At 24.3% G+C, this 13,287-nt stretch overlaps 1 protein-coding gene across 1 annotated transcript; it reads right to left on the reverse strand.

Moving 5' to 3' along the window:
- Window positions 1-1,090: 1,090 nt before the first annotated feature.
- On the reverse strand, window positions 1,091-6,340 carry Bma-marc-1 (Uncharacterized protein; the record flags this gene model as incomplete). The annotated part of the gene is made up of 6 exons (XM_043082825.1): window positions 1,091-1,224; window positions 1,709-1,847; window positions 3,567-3,716; window positions 4,550-4,655; window positions 5,799-5,889; window positions 6,271-6,340. The coding sequence occupies 6 exons, from the start codon at window positions 6,338-6,340 to the stop codon at window positions 1,091-1,093; spliced, it is 690 nt and encodes a 229-aa protein (XP_042938759.1).
- Between the last annotated feature and the right edge of the window lie 6,947 nt (window positions 6,341-13,287).

Raw genomic sequence — 13,287 nt, forward strand, 5'->3', positions numbered from 1 at the left:
CTTTTTCGGATGATTTATTCTTGCTTACAAGTTTATCATATTTTTTTGCATTATTAGAATGAGAAAGATGGTTTTTCTTTTTTTTTAGAAATTAGCAAAAAATACAGCTAGCACGCAGTATATTAAACGACAGCACGTCAATCAAATAGTATAAGTATAAATGGATTTCTGATCGTATCCTTTTTTTATCAAAAATCTCTTTAAATGTGGTTTGATTGATCTGACTTAACTCATTGAACGAATAAGTTTGGCACAAAAATGTCCTATACAGTATTTCTGATGAAATGTCTTTGTTCTTTTAATTTTTAATTGATAAAATCCAATCTTTTCTATTCTTTTTCTGAAAACTTATGATTTTTTTTTCAAATTTTAGTAATTTCGTACGTAATCCAAATTAACCATACCAGTTTCAATGCTTCATCAGTGTGATAATTTATCATTTCCAAAAGTATCATTTTCTTACTTCAATACCAATTCAAATTACAGTTTGAATTATAGCTCATGAAATTTTACATTACTTTCCTTTTTATTTGATCAGTGGTATATAAATTTTGCTAATCTTTGCTTTTTTTTTATATTATAATTGATTAAAAAAATGTTTTATGGAAAATTTTTGTATCCTAAACATAATAGAATTTCATTATTATTTCTATTTATCATTTCTGTGCTTTTTTTCTAACTTTCATTTATTAATTCTATAATTTTAAAGATAAGTTATTTGAGATGTTTGGTTTATTTTAATACATCTTCGCAAATTATCTTGCTATTTTATAAAATTAATTTGTGTAATTATAGTATATATCATAGCATAATATTGCTTCGTTTTTTATCTGAAGTAAAGACGAGTAGATATCATAACTATTGATAAAATGATTGACAGATATTTTTTTCAAAAATTTTTCAAATTTTTTCAAAAAGGGAAGCTTTTTTTATATCTTTTCATGACAAAAAAATTTCCTTGGCAAACATTTTATTGTTCGAGGAAGTTTAATTATTGTTGAACGCCGGATTGAAATTTATTAGTGTTTAAAACGTAGAATATTTATGTATGAAATGATGAATAATTTCATGAAAATTGATCGAATTTCAATCATTTCATTGCTTTTTTATTAACACCAGAATCAATAAAGCGTATTGCGCGTTGTTTATTAATATAATGCCAAATACGCATAGCAATATTCATCAAGCCACCAATTAATGTTGATATAATTAAAAGTGTTACAACTAAACAATTTTAAAGCTGGTAGAAATGGATTCTAAAAAGATTTTTACTACTTTTTAATTGTTGATATATTTATTTATTTAGAAGCAAAATAAATTTTTGATATTTTTTAATTTTTGATATATATATTTAAAAGCAAAATGGACTATAGTTTTATTCCGTAATTAAATTTTGCTACTCTTTAATTATTGATATATCTATTTATTTATCTAGGAGCAAAATTTTACTAATAATTTTTCCTATGACTTTATTATTAATGTATCATGCTTAGAAATAAGATAAAATGATTTATTGAAATAAAATTTATAAAAATTTATCATAAATTATGAATATTCTGTGCAATTAAAATGATAAATATTCATTTTGATAATCAAAAAAGCGGAAAAAAAATCAAAAAAAGGGAAAACGCTATGATTAGAATAAAAAAATAAAAATATCATCTTAACTTATTGTTAAATAATTCTAATATTGTAAACATACACTTACGTATACGTGCTATATCAGGTGAGCGTGGTGGTAAACCAACCACGAAAATTCGATCAAAAAATTCTCTTTCAATAGTTAATGTTATCATATACCACAAGCATATAGATAAGCAAATTACCGATGATGTTTCAACAATATTCTAAAATTAGATATTGTATACATTTAGATATACCAATAATATTTAATTACTATTTTATTAATACTAAACTTATTAGCAAGTTTTTTTTAAATATTTAGTTACTTATTATCAATCCTATCATATTAAAGTATTTATTTATCCATCAATAAAATTTCCAAATTGATCAGTTTTTTGTTGAAATGAATCATTTAAGAATATTATTTATGAGCTGTTGCGAATCACAATTGATATCATTAGAAAAAAAATTAAATTTGGAATTTTATGCTTTTCCAGATAAATTTTTCTAATAAAATCTTCTAAGTTTTATGCTTTTCCTAATTTCTAATGCATCGGCAATTTCATTATTTTGCTCAATTTTTAATCTTTATTCATTATTTTTATATTAATTTTATACTTTAATATTTCATTGTATTAATAAATATGATTAAAAAAAAGTAATTTTTTGACTATGAGCAACTTTTTTCTTACATTTTATTAACAATGCCTAGCTTATAATATAAACTAATGTATTTTGGCTAAAAAATTCTACATTTAATAACTTTGTTAGTAAAAATATTCTTCATTTAATTTTTATTTCATTGTATGTTTTTTAAATTTATTTTGCCACGCAAACTTATAAGAAAAAAACTTTTTTGAACTGATTTTATTTAACAAAATTTTATTGCAAACAACTGAACAGCTATTGCAAATTGCAGGCTTGAATATATTTTAAAAATATGAATGTATTATAATTTCATATGTATAAAAAGCTCACATATGTAGATGGAATCTAAGAGTTCGCTATGTTTTTAAAGCTTTTGAACTTGGTAAAAAAAGAAAATAGCATTTGTTTTTCTTAAATTCATTTTAAAAATTATGAAAAGTAAAAAATAATCTTTTGAAAAAAGAGAAAGATATTTTGTTTTTTTGCATATATTTTGTTTTTTTGTTTTTTTTTTTTTTTGCATCAAGCTAAAATTAAGCCATTTATCATTAAACAATAGCTTAGTCCAACTAATTTTGCAATAATTAGAGAAGATTTGAAAACTTCAAATTCATCCCTAAGCAAAACTGGATAGTTTAATTAAATTTCCTCAAATTCACTTACATATTTGAAATACTTGAAAGAAGTATTGAAATTTCAATATTTACTTCATCAATTTCATTTTCTACTAACAAGATATTGAATTTCAATAGTTGCTTAATTATTACTGGTATCATTAATTACTAATATTAACTAGTATCATTAGTCATCAATTGCTATTACCGATGTCAGTTTTGATAATTCATTAAAAAGTTATTTGTTTCAACTGTTATCAATGTAGCAAATTTATTACATTTCTTATCAAATCATTTTAATTTAGATCTTGTCAAAAATTTGGAAAAAATATCATGCTCATGGAAATTACAATTGAAAAAATCTCTCAATTCAGATCATCATCATTAATTAATTTATATATTCATATGTAAATATTTCAATCTGTTCGCTTTTCATTTTTTTTTTCAAAATCTTTTCTCTTAAATCAAAGTTAAACAAAAATAATTCCCATTAAATAATAAGTAAAATTTATGACAAATGTGAGCATGAGAAAAATTTAGGAAAAAATTTTGTCATTTATTTCTGAAAATTTTTTTCCAACTGAAGATTAAAGATAAAAACATTTAAAAAAAAAAAAAATCATTGTTTTAATTTCTAAAATTAAAGCGAGAAAAAAAGCTGAAAATGATCAAAGATTCAACCGTCATTTCAATTTGTGGTTTTTGCCACTTCCATATTGGTTGTAAGATATTTCCGGATTTTGAATATTTTTCTTGGCAAATTTCACATCGATCATTATTGTTTGATCGAAGTAACCATTCATTTAAGCAATGCTCGTGAATATCGCCCATCTGGCAATTAGCATTTCTTTTTTCACTTACTTTATTTCTTTTTATTTTTTAATAAATAATAATTTTCTTTTAAATAAAAAGTTTTTTATTACAATTGGAAATAAAAATGAGTTATAAAAATTAATAATATAAATCGTTATTAAAAAATACGTTTGAATCAATTAAATGATAGTTTATTAATATTTGATTATATAGACTGAAGAAAAGTTTGATAAAATTATCATTAATTAAATAATCAAATAGAATGCAATGTTTAATGAATTATGTAATGGAATAATATTTCATACGTTTAACATTTAAGTTTTATACGCTCTACATGTTTATATTGTTTTCAAAGCCATAAATTATAAAAAATAATGCAAAAAATGAAACACTAATTAAGCTTTAAAAAATACTAAATCTATTAATTTATTATTCGTTTGATATAAAATAGCTATAAAATTGGATTTTCGTTTATTTTAACTTGGATAATTAAATATATCGAATTGAACATTTAAATGATGATCTTTTAATTAAATACATTAATTAAGCATATCAAGTACGTCGAATTAAACCAACTAATTACTTATATTAAATGTATCGAATTAAATATATTAAAACATCGAATTAATTGAAAATAAAATTAAAAAAACAAGTTTTGTTGAACATATAAATCAATTTAGTACTTTATAATTCATTTAAATTGTAAATTTTAGCTTCATTGAATGTAGTAATATAAAAAGAAATAAGCTGAAAATATTAATGTAATATGAAATTAATTACCGAGATATCAAATAATTTATTATGCATAATAGATATAGGAAAAGAATGGTAATCGAATTTGAAGATCTTACTGTTCCGGTACAGGCACATGGTCGAACAAGTTCACCGGTTTCCGATTGACATATACGGCATGCTCTTTTTTCCGTGTTAGATGAATCAGATGTGGTTTTCGGTGAGCTATAATTCTAATTTGCATTATGGAAAAACAGAATAAAAAATGATTTTCATTTAATGCACATTTTCTTTTTTTTCTCTAAAGGATTTGTTATTCATTCCAAGTAAAAATTTTTCTTTAATAATATAATCGTTTATTACCTCAGTTTTTAAAGATAAATTATTTCAATTTAAATAAAAAAATAATCGTTAAATGATGTTTTTCTTCTTTCAATCTTCTGTTTTTCCATTTATTACTTTGTTGAGTTTTCAATATGAGCCTTTTTTTTATTTTAAGTTATCGCTCCAGCGTTTTTTCTGACTTATCATTTAAAAAAGTTGGAAATATTTCCAATGTTTTCAGAAATAGATGAAACACATATGCTTTTTTATCATAATCTTTTCAAATGTTATGTTTCTAATAAAAAAATTGAAATTCTATCATTATTTAAAGAAATGTAAAATTTGAAATATGCTATTAAACAAAATATGAAGTTTGAAAATTATGAAAACATTTAAACAAAACAAAATAATTTGAACTGATCACATTAAAAAAATCAAATTGTATTTTAATTTTTATCTTTCATTCTTTTATTTAATAAGAGCTTGCAATTGACATTGTAACTTCCAAAACATATATTTTTTATTTGTTAAAATATACATGTATACATATGCTAATAAAATTTTCTATCTGTATCGAATATATATAAAATTTCTGCAGGTTATAATTTGACCTATTTTAGGTCTCCAGGAAAAAAGCGAAACTATATCTCTCTGTTGCATTAATTGGTTAGAATTTTTAAAATCATGTATTTGTATATCAACTTTAGTTATTTCATACATTTATTTCAAACATTTTTAATAGGACCCATTGGAGCTTTTTTTTTTTTTTTTCTTAATTTAATGCAAGAAAGTATAGAGAGAGAGAGAGATGGAAAAAAGAAAAAGGAACTAAAGTATTCGAGTGATACTTCTGATATTTTCAAGACATTATTATTTTAAATTTTCCCAAAAAAGGAGAAAAAAAAGCAGCAATAAAAACAGTAATATTGTAGCGGAATAGAAAGTTAACACTAAACGTGTCAAATAAAATTTCATAATATGCATAGGAAATAAAGTAAAATTCAAGTATTACTCGGAACCAAAATAATATAATTAAAAGCTCACTTTGGTATGTCAACACGAACTGATTCTTGAAAATGTATAACATGTGTAGATGATCCTTTTTTATTTCCGTGAAATATTTGAAAATTCTTTTCTGCTAATTTTTTTCGATTTGATTGCATTTGGATGTTGCATCATTCATTTCTGTCATTTCATCACATTTTTCTAAACAGTTATTATCCTCATCAATTGATCCATCTGAAATAGATATATCGATTCGTTTATTCCTTTTTTTCGTTCAAAAATTTTAAATGATTAATCAATCTTTTATTTGATTTAAAAATTTCTTTTTATATTTACTTATATTTACTTTAAAAAATAACTGCAAAAGGGAAATGAAATAATTTATTAATTGATACATAAAATAATCAGCAAAAAAATGCAAAGAAGGCACCGAAGATTATCCAATAGAAATTTTATTGTGTAAAAATCAATGGTATTTAAGCAAAAAACAAAAGAGTATACACCTACTTACTTGTAAGCGTATTTTCCATTTCATCCTGACCAATGACATCTCCATTACCATTTGCTTCAATTTTTGACATTTAATAATAACCACTGCTCTTCAAATAAGTTTTTATGAATCAATAAACAGAAATAACAATTGCAGCGATTAAATTGATGCAATAAAAAATTTTTTTCCCATATATAAATTAAATATGCAAATCGTGCAAATAATAATTACATGCTAAATTATTGTTATTATTATTGTAATTATAAATTTTATCGTCGAATCAATAATATATGAATCATTTTTATAAAACATAAAAGAAAGTTTTGAGATCTTCAATTTCACAGGAACAAAATCACTTTCTTACTCAGATAAAAAAATTACGAACGAAAATATTTAGAAAGATATTGTTTTGGTTTTTAGAATTTTTTTAGAAAAAGAAATTTTTGTATGCATTGCAAAAATCTACTAAGCAATTTCTATTATATATCACAACCAAAAAAAAGTTTTTTTGAAAAAAAAAAAAAAGATTTTTTTTGCTAAACGTCTGGCTTTTTTCTCCAATGTTTACATCTCCTCCTTTTTTCTTTTTCTCTCGTTTGTTCTGTTCTCATCGAATCGATCGTCTAGTAGTATTATACATATTGTACGCAATTAAATTTATTTTGTGGGAGTCTATTTCAGAATACAAGCATCTATTGATTAACGAAAATCTATAATAATAATCTAACAATAAAACTAAATTAACAAAAAACGCGTATTAAGAAGTTACAGATCAAAATAGTAACAATACCTCATCAGAATCGGACCTGATGAATTATGCTCATGATCTTTCCGTTGCTTTTTCTTTTTTCGTTCTTGCTATTATATTCATGTTCATGTTTTCTTTTTCTCTTATGTTCATTTTATGTCCTGGTTATTATTTTTTGGTTTTTGAAAATTTCAGTTTTTTTCTCAGTTAAAATCTGGTTCTGTTCCTTTTCATTTTTGATTGTTTACTATTTTGTCTGATATAAAGGGGTAGTCTATTATATGGTTTTTGACTTTGCAGAAGTTACCATATTTTGTTATTTCGTTAAATTTTTGTAAAGATTTTTTCTTTATTTTTTGGTATATTTTTTTGTTATTTCCAATTTTTTTATTACATAATTTTTTAGATATAGTTGTTGTAGTTCTACTGAATCTTTTAATTGTTTATTATTATTGGGAATATTTTCTTATAATGAAGTTTTTATTCTATTTTTTTATTTTGTTTTGTTTTTGGTTATTTCTTATAATTATAATGTCAATTTTATTAGTTCAGAGATTTTTTTAATGTCCCTTTGAGATTAAAAATTTTGTTGTTGTTTGGTACTTTTAATTTAATTGGTTTTTTTTTTATTACTATCTATATGTTTGATATCTTTAGGTGTTAGTTATTTGGTTTTTTATCTTTCTATAATTAGTTTTAATTTTTTTTTTGAAATATTATGATTATTTTGTTCATTTGTTATTTTATGTTGGTTTATTATCTGTTTTTTGCTGTTTTAGTTTAATTTTTTTAATTTCTAATTTGTAATTAGAAGATAGCTTCAGTTTATGTTTGTTTTTTTATTGTTTTGTTCTTTTTTTAGTCCTTTTTTATTTTTTGTTTTTTTTTTCTTTATCTGTTTTAATAGGTTTTTTTTGATTCTTTTAATTTTGTTTTTTTATCTTTTATAAGTGTTTTTATTTTAGGTTTTATTTGTGTTTCTGAAGTTTTGGGTGGTTTAGTTTTTTATTGCTATCTTACCGTTTTTTCTAGTGTTTGTTTTTTTATTCTGGTAGTTTTTTAATTTTATATATTTTTTATGAATTAGCTGTATTGGCAATCTTATTTTGTTTACTTGGTTATGGTCGTCAAGTTTTTAAAAGTTAGTGCTTGTTATTATTTGGTTTTTTATACTTTATTTTTTGATATACTTTTTTTGTTTTTTTAGTCATGTTTTTAATTTCTTTAACTTTTATTATGTTTATTAAGAATTTTTATATCTTATGAGTTAATTTTTTTGTTGAGTTTATGTTTTTTGGTTAAGTTCCCTGTTTATTTTTTGCATGTATGGTTACCTAAGGTTCATGTGGAGGCTCCTACTAGTACTAGAATAGTTTTAGCTGGAGTTATATTGAAGTTATAGGTGGGACTGGGCTTTATCGTATTGGTAAGTCCTTGAATTTTTTTGGTTTTGAGCTATTAATTTTTTTCTTTGGTTAGAATAGTTTTTTGTTCTTTTAATTGTATGTTTCAAAGTGATTGTAAGTCTTTGGCTGCATATTCTTCTATTTGTCATATGGGTTTTGTTTTATTATCTGAGATTAGCATATTGTATTATGGTAAACCTACAGCTTTAATTATGATATTTAATTATGATATTACCTCATGGATATATTTCTATTTTGATATTTTATTTCACTGGTGAATTTTATCATATTGCTAGAAGTCGTTAGTTTATTATTATGAGGATATTTTAATATTAGTATGTTATTTTGTTTGATTTTTGTTTAACTATGGTTTCTGATTTTGGCTTTCCTAGTCCTATTTCTTTTTTTCTGAGTATTTAATATTAAATTGATTTAGTTCTGTTTTTTTATTTTAGTATTTTTTTTTCTTTTTGTGTATTTAGTTTCTTTTTATTACTCTATTTATGTTATGGTTTGTTTATAGTTGGTAATAAGGTTAGTTATATTTGTGATAGTCGGGCTATTATTTGTTTACCTTTGGTCTTTATAGTTTATATTTTTTTTGGTTTATTTATGTTATTTAATATGAATATTTTTTTGTGGTATGTATGACTTTTAATGTGTTGAAGCAGAGGATTAATAATATCGTTAATCATAAAACTATTGGTACTTATTATATTATTTTAGGTTTTTGAGCTGGTTTGGGTGGGTCTTTGTTATCTATGATTAATCGTTTTGAGCTAGTCCTGGTGGTTATTTATTTTTTGGCAATGGTCAAGTTTATAATTCTGTTTTGACTATACATGGTACTCTAATGATTTTTTTATGGTAATACCTATTTTAATTGTGTTTTGGTAATTGAATATTACCTGTTATATTAGATGCTCTTAGATGGCTTTTCCTCGAGTTAATGCTTTATCTTTTCGGTTTACTTTTGTAGCTTTATTAATGGTTTATCAGTCCTTTTTTATCGGTGGTGGTCGAGATAGTAGTTGAACTTTTTATCCTCCTTTGAGAGAAGTTTCTTTAGATGTTATAATTTAAGGATTACATACTGTGGGAATTGGTTCTTTATTGGGTGCTAATAATTTTATAGTTACTACCCAGAATATACGTTCTGTTGCTGTAACTTTAGATAAAACAAGTACATTTGTTTGAACTTCTTAATTAACTTCCTTTTTGTTAGTATTATCTGTGCCTGTATTAGCTGGTTCTTTATTATTTTTATTACTTGATCGTAATTTTAATACTTCTTTTTATGATACTAAATATGGAGGCAACCCTTTGTTGCATAAACATTTATTTTGATTTTTTGGTAATCCTGAAGTAAATTTAGAATTTATAGGTAAAAAATATAATTTTTTAAGTTGCATAAGCATCATAAAATGGAATTTAGTTATTATCCTATTATATTTGGATTAGGTATATTAGTAGTGGATGTTGGATTAGTTTTATTTATAAATATAACTATTAGTTTTATAAATATATCCATGAATTGTGAATAACAGCCTGAGTATCATAACTATATGGATTGTGAATCACGATTGTATATGTCTGAGCATCATACATCCATGAATGGTGAATAACGGTCTGAGTAACATATATCCATGAACTGTGAATGACGATTTGAGTATCACAAATCCATGAAATGTGAGTCATGATTGCATATGTCTGAGTATCATACATCCAATAATTGTGAATAACGATCTGAGTATCATAAATTTATGAAATGACAAATTACGATTGCACATGTCTGAGTATCATGCATCCATGTATTGTGACTTACGGTCTGAGTATCATACATCCATCAATTGTGAATGACGGTCTGAGAATCATACCTAATGAATCGTTAATCAGGATTTTATATGTCTGACTATCACTAGAAGACATTTTGATTATTTCATGCCACTTCTCTGCAAATGCAACAATATCACTAAAAGACATTCTGATTAAATCATTAACTCATACCATTTCTCCACAGGTATAACAATACAACTAGAATATTTTTTGATAAATTCATTAACTCACATCATTTCTCTACCAATATAACAAGATCACTAGAAGATATTTTGATTAATTCATTAACTCATACCATTTCTCTGCAAATATAACAATATCACAAGAAGGTATTTTGATTACTTCACTAACTCATACCATTTCTTTACCATATAACAAGATCACTAGGAGATATTTTGATTAATTCATTAACTCGTACCATTTCTCTACAGATAAAAGAATATCACTAGAAGACATTTGATTAATTCACGCCATTTCTCTGCAAATATAACAATACCACTAGAAGATATTTTGATTAATTCATTAACTCATATCATTTCTCTGCAGATATAACAATATCACTAGAAGACATTTTGATTAATTCATGACATTTCTCTGCAAATATAACAAGATCACTAGAAGACATTTTGATTAATTCATTAACTCATATCATTTCTCTGCAGATATAACAATATCACTAGAAGACATTTTGATTAATTCATGACATTTCTCTGCAAATATAACAAGATCACTAGGAGACATTTTGATTAATTCATGCCACATCTCTGCAAATATAACAATATCACTAGAAGATATTTTGATTAATTCATTAACTCATATCATTCCTCTGCAAATATAACAATACCACTAGAAGACATTTTGATTAATTCACGCCATTTCTCTGCAAATATAACAATACCACTAGAAGACATTTTGATTAACTCATGACATTTCTCTGCAAATATAACAAGATCACTAGAAGACATTTCGATTAATTCATGCCATTTCTCTGCAAATATAACAATATCACTAGAAGATATTTCGATAAAATTCATGCCACTTCTCTGCAAATATAACAATATCACTAGAAGGTATTTTGATTACTTCACTAACTCACATCATTTCTCTACAGATATAACAAGATCACTAGAAAGATATTTTGATTAATTCACTAACTCATACCATATCTTTACCATATAACAAGATCACTAGGAGATATTTTGATTAATTCATTAACTCGTACCATTTCTCTACAGATAAAAGAATATCACTGAAGACATTTTGATTAACTCATGACATTTCTCTGCAAATATAACAATATCACTAGAAGATATTTTGATTAATTCACTAACTCATACCATTTCTTTACCAATATAACAAGATCACTAGGAGACATTTTGATTAATTCATGACATTTCTCTGCAAAATATAACAATATCACTAGAAGTTGTTTCGATAAATTCATGCCACTTCTCTGCAAATATAACAATATCACTAGAAGATATTTTGATTAATTCATTAACTCATATCATTCCTCTGCAAATATAACAATATCACTAGTAGATATTTCGATATATTCATTAACTCATACTATTTTTTTACAGATTAAACAATATCACTAGAAGACATTTTGAATAATTCACGCCATTTCTCTGCAAATATAACAATACCACTAGAAGACATTTTGATTAATTCACTAACTCATACCATTTCTTTACCAATATAACAAGATCACTAGGAGACATTTTGATTAATTCATGCCACTTCTCTGCAATATAACAATATCACTAGAAGATATTTTGATTTATTCATTAACTCATACCATTTCTCTACAGATATAACAATATCACTAGAAGACATTATGATTAATTCATGACATTTCTCTGCAGATATAACAATATCACTAGAAGATATTTTGATTAATTCATGACATTTCTCCGCAAATATAACAATATCACTAGAAGTTGTTTCGATTTATTCACGCCATTCCTCTGCCAAATATAACAATACCACTAGAAGAGATTTGATTAATTCATTAACTCATACCATTTCTCTGCAGATATAACAATATCACTAGAAGACATTTTAATTAATTCACGCCATTTCTCTGCAAATCTAACAATATCACTAGAAGATATTTCGATATATTAATTAACTCATACTATTTTTTTACAGATTAAACGATATCACTAGAAGACATTTTGAATAATTCACGCCATTCCTCTGCAAATACAACAATACCACTAGAAGACATTTTGATTAATTCATTGACTCATACCATTTCTCTGCAGATATAACAATATCACTAGAAGGTATCTTGATTACTTCACTAACTCATTTCATTTCTCTACAGATATAACAAGATCACTAGAAGATATTTTGATTAATTCACTAACTCATACCATTTCTTTACCGTATAACAAGATCACAAGGAGATATTTTGATTAATTCATTAACTCATATTATTCCTCAACAGATATAACAATATCACTAGAAGACATTTTGATTAATTCATTAACTCATACCAATTCTCTGCAAATATTACAAGACCACTAGGAGACATTTTGATTAATCGTTAACTCCTACCATTTCTCTACAGATAAAAGAATATCACTAGAAGACATTTTGATTAATTCACGCCATTTCTCTGCAAATATAAACAATATCACTAGAAGACATTTTGATAAAATTCATGCCACTTCTCTGCAAATATAACAAGATCACTAGAAGATATTTTGATTAATTCACTAACTCATACCATATCCTTACCAATATAACAAGATCACTAGAAGACATTTTGATAAATTCATTAACTCATATCATTTCTCTGCAAATATAAACCACTAGAAGATATTTTGATTTATTCATGACATTTCTCTGCAAATATTACAATATCACTAGAAGTTGTTTCGATAAATTCATGCACTTCTCTGCAAATATAACAATATCACTAGAAGATATTTCGATATATTCATTAACTCATACTATATTTTTACAGATTAAACAATATCACTAGAAGACATTTTGATTAATTCATGACATTTCTCTGCAAATATAACAATATCACTA

Source organism: Brugia malayi (assembly GCF_000002995.4).
Source record: "Brugia malayi strain FR3 genome assembly, contig: Bm_012, whole genome shotgun sequence".
NCBI classification, from domain to species: Eukaryota; Metazoa; Nematoda; class Chromadorea; order Rhabditida; family Onchocercidae; genus Brugia; species Brugia malayi.